This window comes from Ranitomeya variabilis, chromosome 3, assembly GCF_051348905.1.
Source record: "Ranitomeya variabilis isolate aRanVar5 chromosome 3, aRanVar5.hap1, whole genome shotgun sequence".
Classification (NCBI taxonomy): Eukaryota; Metazoa; Chordata; class Amphibia; order Anura; family Dendrobatidae; genus Ranitomeya; species Ranitomeya variabilis.
Window position 1 is genome coordinate 99,319,538 of NC_135234.1, and position 15,512 is coordinate 99,335,049.

Below are 15,512 nucleotides of genomic sequence, written 5' to 3' on the forward strand. Positions count from 1 at the left end.
ATCTTCCTAAAATGCTATCAAAATAAACTAACATTTTACAAATGGTACTGATGTAAAGCAGACATGTGAGAAATGTTATTTATTAATGATTTGCTGTGGTATGGCCATCTGGATAAAAGGAATAATCATTCAAATTTTGAAAATTGCTAATTTTTTAAAATTTTTCTCTCATTTTTGATATTTTTTTATAAATAAACACAAAACATATTGACCTATGTTTACCATTATCATAAAGTATAATGTGTCACGAAAAAACAATCTCAAAATCACTGGGATTTGTTGAAGTGTTGCAGAGTTATTACAACATAAAGTGACACCGGTCAGATTTCAAAAATTTGGCTCCGTTACTAAGGGGTTAATATTATGGCACCATTTTGCTGTAGTTACATCTTTTGTATTATGTGCCAAATAATGCAATGTAATAGATTTTTATATAGGTTGAGGGCTCTCATCTTTTAGAATTTACACTCTACTAAACACAATATTGCCATTTTTCTGTGTGGTTCTATCAAAAACCCACAGCAGCCTGCCCGCTGTCTCGGGTTATATTTGACTCAGATCTTGCCTTCATTCCTCATATCTGCTCACTCATGATATCATAAAAAAGATCTTTAGGATTCAAAATTTTCTTACCTTTGACTCAGCAAAAACTCTTGCTGCTGTTCTTATTCATTCTCGTCTGGAATGCTTCAACTCTCTACTAATTGATCTCCCCTCTTTATCCTGAACGCAGCAGCCGCCATCATATTTCTATCCAGCTGTTACACCAATGCCTCCACTCTGTGCCAGTCATTGCATTGGTTGCCCATCCTCTACTGAGTATAATATAAAATTATCACTCAACCACAAAGCTCCTCTACATCTCCGATTTCATCTTCTCATCTCCATCTACCATGCCACCCACGCTTTCAACCCAGCATATGAGGCAAGACTGACTTCTCATGGCACAGTAAAGAAAAAAAATGATGTTGACCTCAATGCCATATCTGCGTAAGATGTTTCAAATGCTGACTTGCAGTACAGTGCGAACTATACAAAGGAAATTGGCACATCTACTCGTAGGTTAAATTGAAATGTTACTATTAATCCATTAAAATGTTACTTCTGTTGTCTCAGTATACATACCTAACACATTTCTGGTGTGAATTTCACCCTTAGTCATAGAGATATACCTAATATGATCAGACTAACATCCCCTATAATCTGAACCTCCCATTCCAGTCTTCCACTTGTACTGCGCCAGTTCTGCACTACCCTGAAAAATCTGGTTAATTCCCCGTATCCAGTTTTAAATGTACTAAAAAAAACAGTTCTTAGACTGACCTATCACTTTTCTTCACTAAATAACTATTCCCTGCTCTCCTTTCCTACCATTATCTGATAATCTGGTCCTTTCCTTATGTTTCCACACCCTCCGTGAACTCTGGAAGCTTTTGAGCAGGGCCCTCACTCCTCTTGGTATGCGTTGAATTATGTTCTACTTCCTTAAGTCTTGTTTGATCTTGTCCCCTGGAATATGTCAACGCTATAGAAATAAAAAATGATATAATATAAAGCAGTTTTATAGTCTTTTAAAAATATATATATATTTTTATTTACAACTCCTATGCAGAACTGTATGTTTTAAAAGGTAGCAGGCTACAGATTAGTCTGATCCTGCTGTCATTGTCATTCACCTGTGTTTTACCTCTTGCTAACTTTCCAAATGTTTGTTAGCAAGTATTAGATGACATATGGGACAAGTGTGACTGCAGAACCGGACAACTCGGGGTTTATGTTCTGTCTGCACAAGAGCCTTAGGGAAGAGTCAGACGACTGTATAACGGAGCATTCTGTTGCGATCCTTGTCTGACTGGCGGTTGGCGCTCCTAACCCGAGCAGGGCAGCATGCATTTCTATGCAGCTATCACACTCGTGTAGGGAGAGCCAGCGGACAGTCAGAGTATTCCTTTTACACTTGCTAATAAAAGCATAAACCAATAAAGAACTTGACATAAAAGTATTAAACTGCTTTCAATAAATGAAAGGGAGAAGCAAGAAAGGGTTTTATTTTCACATTTAATGTTTTCACCACTTTACTTCAAATCTACATTTTACAAAAGTGACCATCAAGTGTCTCATATGACCATTATCATAAGATATGGCCTTTCAGGTCTTCAGCTCCATCCATTGATTCATTTTGTTGATGGTAAACTGTCTCAGACATCCTTGATGAAATGCTTCATTTGGAGCTTATTTGGAGCCACTTTAGAAAGAGGAAAAAAAAAAAAGAAAAAAAAAAAAAGTAGAAAAAGATTCCATACCATCTCTTAAAATTTGGAATTCCAATATACAGTCTTTCACAGCAAGTTACTTCATTGAAGTTAAAACTTCCCATAAGCTTAAAAACCCAAAAACAGAAATAAAAACATTTTAGTCTCCTCCTATTACAATCCAGCTCATTTTGGATAAAAATATTATTCTAAAAGATAAATTACAATAACTTTAACAATTAATAGAGCATTACAAATACCTCTGTCTTCCCCTCAAAACAATAATTATTGGATTCATACAAGGCTAGTCCATCAAAATGTCTTGATCTAGGTGAAAGCAATCTTCTGTTTTATTGTAATGTTTACATATAAAAGTTGGAAGGAACATTCAAGTTTTAAAGTCTGCACACTGAACCTAAAAATAATTTGGAGTGAAACAAGCTGAGCTGTAAACTCCAGGAGGTAGAGGCCATCAGTTTGTATGTACATATACACAGAAAATTCAGTGTTTTTAAAGAAATAAAAATGGGGAGGGGGGAAAAAATATATACTGTGACATTTCAACACGTCCACATCCAACATCTCATCCCTAAATACAGATTACGATTAGAGATACTCCCTATAGTCGGTTCTAGCTTGTTTTTTTTTCTGTCCTTCCTCATGTTGGAACTGTCCAGTGCAGGGAGGGGGGGGGGGGGGAGAAAATTCACAAAAACAAATAAAATGTGCCAGCTAGCGCACCTTTATACAGCGGGACATGAAAAGGACCTTTACAAAGAAGCCCATCAATGGAATTATTTACATAGATGAATAATGACGCATGCCCATGACTGAAAAGGTAAGAAAGAAAGGAAGTCTAAGAAAAATAGATTAAATATATATTTTATATATTTATATAGGGAAAGGTACCCAAGTGTACCATCCCCTCTAGTCACAGATGCACTCATTCTAACCACAAACCTTCTGTCTTCACTATATCAAAATAGCAACACGCTCCTCTTAGCACAGTGCTGCAAAGAAGCCATCAAGTGTCGGAGACTGGACACCGGGTGACATCACCGTCCTGTGGTCAGCTCCTGTTTTTGGGAAGTACTTCATGATTGGTCTCCAGACAATGTCTGTATTCTTCCTTGCAATTGCTTGTATCAACATAAAATGAGGTTTTAGGAATGGCTCAGTATAAAAATGCTTTGCACAGTCTCTTTCATTAAAATATAAATAGAACAAAATACTTAAACTTAAAAGCAACCTCTAAGAGAAACAAACAAAAAAAAATCAATTATTACACAATTTGGTGCAAATATCAATTTGTTCTGAGCCCTAAAACTTCTTTAAATTGCTAAAAAATAACCAATGTGGGTTTAAATTATCTCAAAATACAACCACTTTGTCGGAGTGAAAGTCACTAGAACGCCATTTTGTTTTAAATATTATATAGATTTTACATTTAGTGGTTGATAAGTTAAATCTTAATTAAGAAAATATTACAAGCATGATCAAGCTTCAAGATTGCAATCCCCAGACTCCAGTGGAAAGCTACAGGACACCTTCAGTAGTAAGTCTTCCAAACTATTCCCAAACCAGTGGAGATGGAGGCATCTCAGATGGCTGAGCAACAGTGGAACTGCAATGGTTAAAGAGAGCACAAAAGTTAAACGAGAATGACCATAGTCTTAGACGTGCAAATATTCTTAAAATTATCAGAATGATTATTACCTAAAGAAATTAGATTTATGAAATTTGACCTGAAAACCCCCTTTAAAAACCTTTACGTTGAGTGCATCCAGCTATATTGACTGACACCCATCTTGTTAACTGGCGATCAGAGACTAGTCCTGTCCCCGCAAGTGACATCACTTACGGGGGCAGAGTGGTCTCTGCCGGAGTTCTCCCCTTACAATGCGCACTGACAGTACGCTCTTGCTGGCTCTTCAAGTTTCATCACAGCCAGCAAGGGAGCGCACTGTCACTGTGCATTAAACAAACTTGCAGTGACAAGATCCTACTGAGCATCAGTCAGCATTAACAACTGATACATGCTCAGTAGAGCAGGGATTAGCCCAGCTCCTGAAACAGAGGTCACTAATGACGCTTTGTTGCTGGGTGGTAGCAGAGGCTGCGGCAGTGACGGCAGCTTCTACCCCTTGATGATGTCTCATTTGAGTATCCCAGCATGCACTGCGGATTGTCAAAAAGCTTCAGACAGGAAGTAGTTAAAAAAAAAATAAAACAGATTGCGCAGTAAGGGAACGATAGGAACATAAAAGAGATTAGATTATATTAAGACATTTAGGATTAAAATAAATGTTCCTTTCAGACAACCCCGTCACTCCAAGATGAGTGCCTGTTCCCCAGTAACAAGTAAAGAGACTGCAGAGCTTTTTGCTGCTCAAGACGCTCAGGATGACTAGGACAATGGCAGATATAATCAGGAGCCTTACTGATCGAGCACTAGGAGTACACATACCTTATAAAGCTTTTAAAAGCAGCAGACTGAGGGTTAATGCAGAGAGGCACTCTGTTCCCTTTTTGCTGCTCCAAAATGAACTGATGGATGATTTCTGCACAAAAAAAGATAAAAGCAAAAAATAAAAATAATGTTACAATGAACTTATTCCAATTATCATTAATATTAGCCACATAACCATTCTGCATCTTTGTGGCAAACTCTCAAGAATGTATTTCTGATTTTTCCTTAAAGAAGCACTCCTCCTACCATCAAAATTTGTAAACCCTTAATATATTGCAGTCACCATATTATACAGCACTGTGTACTTACAATTGCTCATTTTACCCTTCTACCCAGCTAATTCTTCTGTTCTCACTTCGATTTATGACAACATGGGACTGAAACAGACTAGCTGAATCCCTGTAAGGTCTATGTAGAAACAGGAGGTCAATTTTTCCTGTATGACATAAGTCACTGCAAAAGTCCCTGGTAGGGGGAGGATGGAGCAGCTGGGGTAGGAGTTGAAGAGTGGAATGATAAATGCAGGGACAAGAAACATGGTGTTTCTACATAGAGCAGAGAAAAGAGAAGATTTAGCTGGGTAGAAAGGCAAAATCAGCAATTGTAAGCACACAATAAATTGCAGTCATCATATTACATAGCACCTGAGGCCATTCATTTGTGGGATTGGTTTTCATTCATGGAGGGGGCTCTCTCACTATTTCACCCAAGAACCCTGCCATGAATAAGGAATGGGATCTAAACATCCTCAAGAGCAACTTCTCTCAATGATTAAGCATCAATTTGGTAATGGAAAATACGGTCTTCAGAATGATGGAGACCAAGTCGCAAGGAAAAGTGATAAAGTGGTTCAGCGAACAAAAAAAAGTAAATTTCGGTCTATGGCTAGGAACCCCCCCATCTCAATTCAATTGGGATCCTGTGGTCAATTCTCAAAAAGCAGATGGACAAACAGAAATACAGAAATTGTGACACTCCAAGCATTGATTAGGCAACAATGGGTTGTGATCAGACAGGATTTGGCCCAAAAGAGGATATCCAGCTGCTAGGGCGAAGCACAAAAGTCTTGAAACATAAGGGTACGCACTATAAATATTCAGTCTATGCAAAAACTTGATGCATTTGCCAATAATAGTATAAAAACTTATGAAATGTTTATAATTGTACTTGTATATAAATTCAGAAGTTATATATATATATATAATATATAATCTATATATGTATATATATATATATATATATATATATATATATATATATATATATATATATATATATATATATACATACATACATACATATATATATTTGGATGTGCCTTTCCATTTTTTATTTTTAACATTTCTGTTCTTCAGCAGTTTCGGAATGGCACTCCTGAGGATAAAGACGGGGGTTTCTTCAATGTGAGTACGATGAGAGGTTTTTACTTTTCTAATCATAGAAATAGCTAATACATCTAAAAACACTGAAGAAGCAAACTGAGAAAATCACAAATTGGTTCAGTCTTAACTTTTGTCCATGACTGCATACTGCAGGTAGATGCACTCATGGGAGAAAAAGCCAAAACTTGGATCAGGCAGCAAAGTGCTTCTCATGGGGTATGAACATGAATGCAGGCATGAAGATCGCGGACTTATAACCGCCATCCTCTAATATATGTATAAATCATTTTTCATTGTTAAAGAAGTTGTCCACTACTAGAACTTTTTTTTTTCATAAATCTTGCTATTATGTGCCACTGAAAACATCTACTGTGTTTATTTTAGCAATATTACCTTTTATCATGCAGTAGCAGCACATCTTTAGTGCTGGATTCAGCTCTCATGGGGTTAATCGACAACTTCCTTTCTCCTGAGTTATTGTGCTCTAATACTACAAGTTCCATGATGCATTGCACTCGCCTGTAACTCTGCACCTGGCACACCCACTCCAAAACACACCCCAACCCCTCCCTCCTCTCCCCCCTCTTTCTTCAAAAAGATTTGTGATGTCATTTCTGTCCAACCTCCTCTTTTACATTTGTCCAACCCACACTCCATTACACACAGATAGATGGATAGATAGATGGATAGATAGATAGATAAATAGATAGATAGATGAATACATGCAGATATATCTGTGTCTATTTCCATAGATATGTCCATATCCATGTTTCTAAACCCCTTCACCCCTGGAGCTTTTTTCGTTTATCGCTCCCCTTCTTTCCAGGGCCATAATTTTTCCTGTCAATATGGCCATGTGAGGGCTTATTTTTTGCGGGACAAGTTCTACGTTTGAACGACATCATTGATTTGACCATGTCGTGTAACAGAAAATGTGAAAAAAAAGTCAAAGTGCGATGAAATTGCAAATAAAGTGCAATCCCACACTTGTTTTTGCTTGGCTTTTTTGCTAGGTTCACTAAATGCTAAGGCTGTGTGCACACGCTGCGGATTTAATTGCAGATCCGCAGCGTTTTTTGCCGCACAGAATTGCATCAAATCCGCAGTGTAGTGCACAACCAATGTAAGTCTATGGGAGCCGTAGACTTGTGCACATGCTGCGGAAAAAGCCGCACCGAAACGCAGCTTTTTTTTCTCGCAGCATGTCACTTTTGTGCAGAACTGCAGCGTTTCTGCGCCTTAGACTTTCATTGAGTCGGGCACATCCGCAGCAAAACCGCAGATGTAAAAAAGATCTGCAGTTTTGCTGCGGATGTGGGTCCGAGAAACGCTGCAGTTCGGGAGGAGGGACGTGTGTGGGCGGAATGTGGGCAGTGACTATGTGTGTATGTGTGTGCTGGGTCTGCGGGCTGTTCGGATGTGTGCGGGACTGTTCGTGTGTGTGCGGGGCTGTTCGGGTGTGTGCGGGGCTGTTCGGGTGTGTGCCTGGCTGTTCGGGTGGGTGCGGGGCTGTGTGGGGGTCTTTTGGGGTGTGTGCAGGCATCATCCGATGGGACTACAAGTACGCAGCATCCAATCTGCAGCTAATTCGGATGTAATCTGGACAGTGGACACACACCCTACGCTATCCATACATCTATCAATAGATATATCTATCCAGATATATCTATAGATAGATATAGGAATAGATAGATGTATGCATCTATAGATTTATCTATATGTAGATCTGTCTATCCATTTCATCTATCATCTATATGTATCTGTGTGTGTAATGGAGTGTGGGTTGGACAAATGTAAAAGAGGATGTTGGACAATAATCACAAATCTTTTTTTTGTTCAATAATACATCTTTATTTAGCTTTCAAAAATGCACCAAAACGCATAAAAACCGCGCAAAAACTGCACCAAAAACGAATTTAAAAAATGCATCAAAACCCTGCAAAAAACTGCATAAAAAATGCATCAAAACCGCACCAAAACCGCATCAAAACTGCACCAAAACTGCACCAGGTTTTGGTGCAGTTTTTGGTGCAGTTTTGATGCGGTTTTTGATGCAGTTTTTGGAAATAAATAAATGGAAAATATGCATGATTTGAATGGAAACATGCATGAAAAAACGGATTCGGAGGCCGGATTCATCATTTCACATCTCAGTTTCATACGTTTTTGCCGGATCCGTCGCTGTGCGTTTTTTTGCCAGACAGAAAAAACGTTCCTCTGTATGTGTTTTCCGTCCGGCGGAAACAGCTTTTTTTGACGGATCTGGCAAAAAACGGATGAAACGTGTGGCCATCAGGCGCAATCCGGCACTAATACAACTCTATGAGAAAAAACGGATCCGGCGGAAAAAAATGGATCCGTTTTTAACAAAACTCGCCGGATTGTGTCTGACGGCAAAAACCTGATGTGTGAAAGCAGCCAGATATATGAAGATACATCTATGTATCTATAAATATATCTATCTATAAATATATCTATAGATAGATATATCCATAGATATATAATAGAAAGGCCAATGTTTCTAAGGCTACTTTCACACTTGCGTTTTTAGCAATCTGTCTTTTTGAGAAAAAAACAGATCCTGCAAATGTGCTCGTAGGATGCGTTTTTTACCCATAGACTTGTATTAGCGACGGATCGCTATGGATGGCCACACGTCGCATCCCTCGTGCAATGGATCCGTCGTGTTTTGGCGGACCGTTGGCACGAAAAAACGTTCAAGTGAACGTTTTTTGTCCGTCGCGTCTGCCATTTTCTACCGCGCATGCGCGGCCAAAACTCCGCCCCCTCCTCCCCGGACTTCAGAATGGGCAGCGGATGCGTTGAAAAACTGCATCCGCTGCCCACGTCGTGCACAAATTTCACAACGTGCGTCAGTACGTCGGCCCGACGCATAGCGACGGACCCGTACCGACGCAAGTGTGAAAAAGGCCTTAATGAGCGTTTATTTAATTAAAAAAACGGCATGGGCTCCCGCGCAATTTTCTGCGCCAGAGGGGGAGAGCCAACGGCCGGGGGCCAATATTTGTAGCCTGCTATGAATATCAGCCCGCAGCTGTCTGTGTAGCCTTTACTGGCTATTAACATAGGGGGACCCCCCCAAAAAAAATGCTACGCAGACAGCTGTGGGCTGATATTCATAGCCTAGAGAGGGGCCATGGATATTGGTCCCTCCCCCGGCTACAAATACCAGTCCGCAGCCGCCCCGGAAATGGCGCATCTATAAGATGCGCCAATTCCGGCACTTAGCCCCTCTCTTCCCACTCCCGTGTAGCGGTGGGATATGGGGTAATAAGGGGTTAATGTCACCTTGCTATTGTAAGGTGACATTAAGCCGGGTTAATAACAGAGAGGCGTCAATAAGACGCCTATCCATTATCAATCCAATACTAATAAATGGTTAATAAAACACACACACACACACATTAGGAAAAAAGTATTTTAATATTCTTCATTTATCCATACTTACCATACTTCAGCGCCTGCAAAAAACGTAAAATAATAAACCGTATACTACCTGTCCGCCGTAGTCCAATTAATAACGAGTGTCCCATGACGATCTCCCCTATAGAACAGTGACATCGGCTGATGTCACTGCTCTATAGGACCCTCAGTGACACACTGACAGGAGACAATGGCTCCTGCAGTGCATCACTGAGAGGTTACCTTAGGACAAAGTCTCACTTTATGGCAATTGCTGCCTGGGAAAATTTCCCACACAGCAATGGCATAAAGTGAGACTAGGGACTATTTTCTCACAGGGGCGTAGGAATACATTGTGAGGAATACATTGTGGAAGGATACCTTCCATCATTGTATTCCTGGAGCCACTGGAGAGCGGTCACATCAGCTGATGCTCCTGCTCTCCACGGGAGATCGTGGAGGGACACTCGTTTTAATTGGATTTCTGCGGATCAGGGAGTATAGTGTTTGCTTATTATTTTAATATTTTTTACAGATGACACTGGCTTCGGGGATCAAGGTGACAAGTGATGGTGAGTATGTACTCTATGTTATATGTACTGTATGTCTGTATGTATGTTGTATGTATGTACTGTATGTATGTACTGTATGTGGCATGTTGAATGTCACATGTTGCATGTCGTCGCATGTCATTGCATGTTGCATGCTATTGCATGTCGCCGCATGGTGCATGTCGCATGGTGCATGCTGCATGTCATCGCATGTTGCATGTCACATGTCACCGCATGTCATTGCATGCTGCATGTCACATGTCATCACATGTTGCATGTCATATGTTGCATGTCGCATGTCATCGCATGTTGCATGTCACATGTTACATGTCGTCGCATGTCATGTCATTGCATGCTGCATGTCACATGTCATCGCATGTTGCATGTCATATGTTGCATGTCGCATGTTGTCGCATGGTGCATGTCACATGGTGCATGTCGTCACATGGTGCATGTCGTCGCATGCTGCATGCCATCGGATGTTGTCGCATGTCATTGTATGCTGCATGTCATCGCATGTTGCATGTAGCCGCATGTCGTCGCATGGTGCATGTTGTCACATGTCATCACATGGTGCATGTCGTCGCATGTTGCATGTCTTCGCATGGTGCATGTCGCATGTCTTCGCATGGTGCATGTCGCATGTTGTCACATGTCATCGCATGGTGCATGTCGTCGCATGGTGCATGTCGTCGCATGGTGCATGTCGCCGTATGTCATCGCATGGTGCATGTCATTGCGTGTTGTCGTATGTCATGTCATTGCATGCTGCATGTCATATGTTGCATGTCGTCGCATGGTGCATGTCGCATGGTGCATGTTGTCGCATGGTGCATGTCATCGGATGTTGTAGCATGTCATCGCATGTTGCCGCATGGTGCATGTCGACGCATGTTGTCACATGTCATCGCATGGTGCATGTCGCCGCATGTCATCGCATGGTGCATGTCGCATGTTGTCACATGTCGCATGTCATATGTTGCATGTTGTCGCATGATGTCACATGTTACATGGTGTGTGTTGTATGTATGTACTGTATATGTTTTTTTTGTTTTTTTTACATTCAACACATTAGCCGGATGATGGGACTACTACTGTCCCATCATTGGCTAATGTGTCACTTACTGTCACTGTAGCAGGCAGAGTCCGATGGGACTTGTAGTCCCATCGGACGAAGCCTGCACAGAGACACCCCTGCCGCCACCACCACCGCACCGCAGCAGACCCCAGCACGGCCAGCAGACCCACCGCAGACCCCAGCACCGCCCGCACATACCGGCGCCGGCCCGCACATACCGGCGCCAGCATGTAGACCCCCGGCGCCCGCACAATCATCCCTGCTTAGCCCCGCCCGCCCCCAGCACAACCCTGCAGCCCCGCCCACAGCCCAGTCACTCTTGATGAGTTACTGCTGACTGTGAGGCTGGGTCACACCTGCTCATGACGTCACGTCAATTTCCAGAGTCTGGAAATTCACGTGACGTCGGCGGAAATAAGCGGTGGCTGCAGCCTGGGGGTCACGTGACCCGGACTCAGCCGCCAGCATAGCGCCGCTCACAGGCGAAAACGGCAATGGAAGGTATTTGCACAATTCATCTAGGGGCCCTGTGGGGATACATTGGGGGGGTTAATTGAAAGTAGTGGACAATCCCTTTAAGTGTTCCATTAAGTGCATAATGAATTGCATGGGCGGACAGGACCCAACTGCAGGATAACCGTAATAATTGCATAAATGAGGAATAAGATACCAGCCCTTGTGAAATGATCGACTGCCATTATTTCTCAGGATAACTTTGAGGAAAGTAAATTCTTTGCATGTGACGGTGGCCTGGGTATCATCTCTCATGCCCGCACTGTCACTTTAACGTCACATGTGGCAATTTAACTAAAGACGGTTTTCGTTTCCTTCGTGCCCATTTGCGATGTGCATATACCTCATTTCTATTTCTCAATATTAGTCGGTCTGTGTCTTCTTACGTGGTCACTATGCACCTCTTTATATATAGCACAATACTCATAGCTAGAAATGAAGCTGCACTTCCGCAGTGCACTGATTCCTATTCTCAGATTTTCCTGCACTCTATACCTCTGGTACTCAGATAATTTACTTAATGGATATTACAATTCATGAATTACCCTTCTCACTGCACCTGCATGTTACAGACTACACATTACTCTATTTTGATCCGTCCCAGCAGTTCGGTAGCATTGCTATTACTGTTTCTTAGTTGCATGATATATGTATTTGTTGAACACCCTATTTAGGGTCATGCACCACTGTGCCTAGCCATAGTATCCTATGTGTTTGGCAAAGTATTAATTGCTTTTATGTGTTTATATAGTGAGTAGTGTTGAGCATTCCGATACCGCAAGTATCGGGTATCGGCCGATACTTGCGGGTATCGGAATTCCGATACCGAGATCCGATACTTTTGTGGTATCGGGTATCGGTATCGAAACAACATTAATGTGTAAAATAAAGAATTAAAATAAAAAATATTGCTATACTCACCTCTCCGACGCAGCCTGGACCTCACCGAGGGAACCGGCAGCGTTGTTTGCTTAAAATGCGCGCTTTTACTTCCTTCCGTGACGTCACGGCTTGTGATTGGTCGCGTGCCGCCCATGTGGCCGCGACGCGACCAATCACAGCAAGCCGTGACGTAATTTCAGGTCCTGATGCCTATTTCTGCATTCAGGACCTGAAATTACATCACGGCTTGCTGTGATTGGTCGCGTCGCGGTCACATGGGCGGCACGCAACCAATCACAAGCCGTGACGTAATTTAAAAAATGCGCGCGTCTCCTGCCTCCCGTGACGTCACGGCTTGTGATTGGTCGCGTCGCCCATGTGACCGCGACACGACCAATCACAAGCCGGAACGTAATTTTAAAATCATGAATGCCTAGAATTAGGCATTGAGGACCTGAAAATTACGTCACGGCTTGCTGTGATTGGTCGCGTCGCGGCCACATGGGTGGCACGCGACCAATCACAAGCCGTGACGTCACGGAAGGAAGTAAAAGCGCGTATTTTAAGCAAACAACGCTGCCGGTTCCCTCGGTGAGGTCCAGGCTGCGTCGGAGAGGTGAGTATAGCAATATTTTTTATTTTAATTCTTTATTTTACACATTAATATGGATCCCAGGGCCTGAAGGAGAGTTTCCTCTCCTTCAGACCCTGGGAACCATCAGGAATACCGTCCGATATTTGAGTCCCATTGACTTGTATTGGTATCGGGTATCGGTATCGGATTAGATCCGATACTTTGCCGGTATCGGCCGATACTTTCCGATACCGATACTTTCAAGTATCGGACGGTATCGCTCAACACTAATAGTGAGTGATAAAATGCTACACATACAATTGTATATTTGACCATTACAGGTGTGCACATGTGTGTGTGTTACCTATTGTACAGATACAAGTGATAAACTATCGCACATATGTAGCATCCTGCGGTGGATTTTGACCAGTCTTGCTTCGGACTAGCATAGTCTGCAGATATTCTTACCTTCAGAAACTAAAGATCTGAAACCTGATTATGTCGATGGGATCTATCAGGATTCAATGGTTTCTGTCTGAAAACCGATTCACAGCAACAGTCATTGCTCTATGAAAGGCGTTGTCGGGTCCAAATTGATAAGTCTGCAGTCATTCTATGTGACTGCAGACAGTGCACACTGTGCGCTGCAAGGATTTGCCGGTTTCAGACCCGGGACCAGAGGGTATGTATGGGTTATACATACCCCCGATCAGTAGGAGTAGCCTCGCTCCATTCACTGGCATTGAGCCGAAACTGCGTCTCATCTAGTGACGCAGTCGTTTTGGGTATGGAGCGAGTCCGTGCCCACTGGCCCGGAGTATGTATAACTCATACCCTCTGGTTTCAGATCTGAAATCGGCAAATCCCTGCAGCACACTGAGTGACTGTAGACTTATCGATTTGGATTGCACAACCCCTTTAAGAATGAAAGCCATAACTATGTGAACAACTTTTATCTGGAGATGGATCTCATCTTATCATTTGGAAAATATTAGGCAGTGCTATAAAAAAAAAAAAAAGTTCTGCTAAAAAGGTTCTTAGTATCCCAGGCGATATGCCAAGATATTCCCACTGGTGAAGATCCAACAACTGGGACCTCCATCCATCCCCCAAACAGAACACTGCAGCACATTTTAATGAGTCCATGTTACATTTCCTAGCTAGGAAGGTGCAGAAAAGTGCAGATAGTTTTTCCACCCCACCCCTTGTTCCAAGCATATTTCCACTCTACAGAAGACACCACTTACCTTTCACCTGCCGTACAGAACTAAGGTTCTTTTCAAAAGTGTCATCGAATTTTGGATTTGTGATTGGCTCAAAGTCACTGGTGTAGACCCTGCCCGTAGAGGTGGAGAAACAGCATTTGCACATGCAGGTGTGGTACCGCAGACGCCCTTCATCCAGGTAGGGGTGCGCCAATGCATCTTTAGCAGATATCCGTTTGGACTGTAGCAAATAAAGGGGTGTATGATTAATTCTCTACTGGTGTTAATAAACCAAAAACAATGACTTCCAGGAGCGGACACATTTTTTTTTAAGGGCTTTAAAAAGCTGTTTCCGCTTCTTGCATCTCCATCATTTACTTCAGCCAAATAGCTGTAATACAACAAAGGCTTGAGTTTGCCAGAACGGGAGCCATTCTTATATTGCAGCTCTTCCTTCTGTCCCAAATGGGGGTGCCCCTAAGTGATGCGCAGATGCTCTATTAGGGTATACGGGCACGGGACTAGAGTTTTGTATCACACTTTATTATTACACTAGTTTAATAGACCAAAGTCTCTGCATAGTTCCACATTTTATAAATTCTAACACAGGAGACTGTTCACTAGAGCCCTTCTAGGACCTTTCACATAGCAGTTGAGCAATCTATTGATTCTATGGTGATACTATTAGAAGCGTCTCATACATCAATTAGTAACAGTCCAAACCAGGAGATTGATGGACCAAGAAAGAAAATTTTATAGGACAACCATATCAAATATGACAAAACTTCTTTTAGGAAGCAGGAAAGTTTTGCATAGGAAATAATGAAGTATTTCAGCTTCACAGCTCAGCTAAGTGACTGCAGAAGCGGAGTCAGGCGCACTGGGTGGGAACTGTTCATTTTACGTCTGATATGTTAATAGGCTTCCTATGAGCATGCGTGCTTCACTGATGTAGCGAAATTAAAGTGAAAGATCCCCAACAACAGACATACAGGGGGGTGAAATAAGTACACATCACTAATTTAAGTAAATATATTTATAAAGGTGCTATTGATATGAAATTATCACCAGATGTCAGTAACAACCCATCCAATCCACACAGGTAAAAGAAATCAACCCATAGATGTCCATAAATTAGGTTCTGTGCAATAATGAGAAATGACACCGGTAAAAAGTATTGAA

General features: G+C 41.9%; 1 protein-coding gene across 2 annotated transcripts in view; it reads right to left on the minus strand.

The window, feature by feature from the left end:
• Positions 1-2,030: 2,030 nt before the first annotated feature.
• NLK (nemo like kinase) overlaps positions 2,031-15,512 on the minus strand; it is a 194,852-nt gene continuing 181,370 nt past the window's right edge. The window contains exons 9-12 of one of the 2 annotated variants that reach the window (XR_013223721.1): positions 14,373-14,571; positions 4,720-4,813; positions 3,213-3,876; positions 2,031-2,245 (exon numbers count right to left, since the gene is read on the minus strand). Coding sequence is in view for 1 of the 2 variants with exons in the window: in XM_077294422.1 (XP_077150537.1) it covers positions 3,822-3,876; positions 4,720-4,813; positions 14,373-14,571 (348 nt within the window). In the remaining variant the exon portion in view is untranslated. Of the gene's footprint in view, positions 3,877-4,719; positions 4,814-14,372; positions 14,572-15,512 lie in introns of both variants that reach the window. The other variant, XM_077294422.1, reaches the window with a different exon arrangement.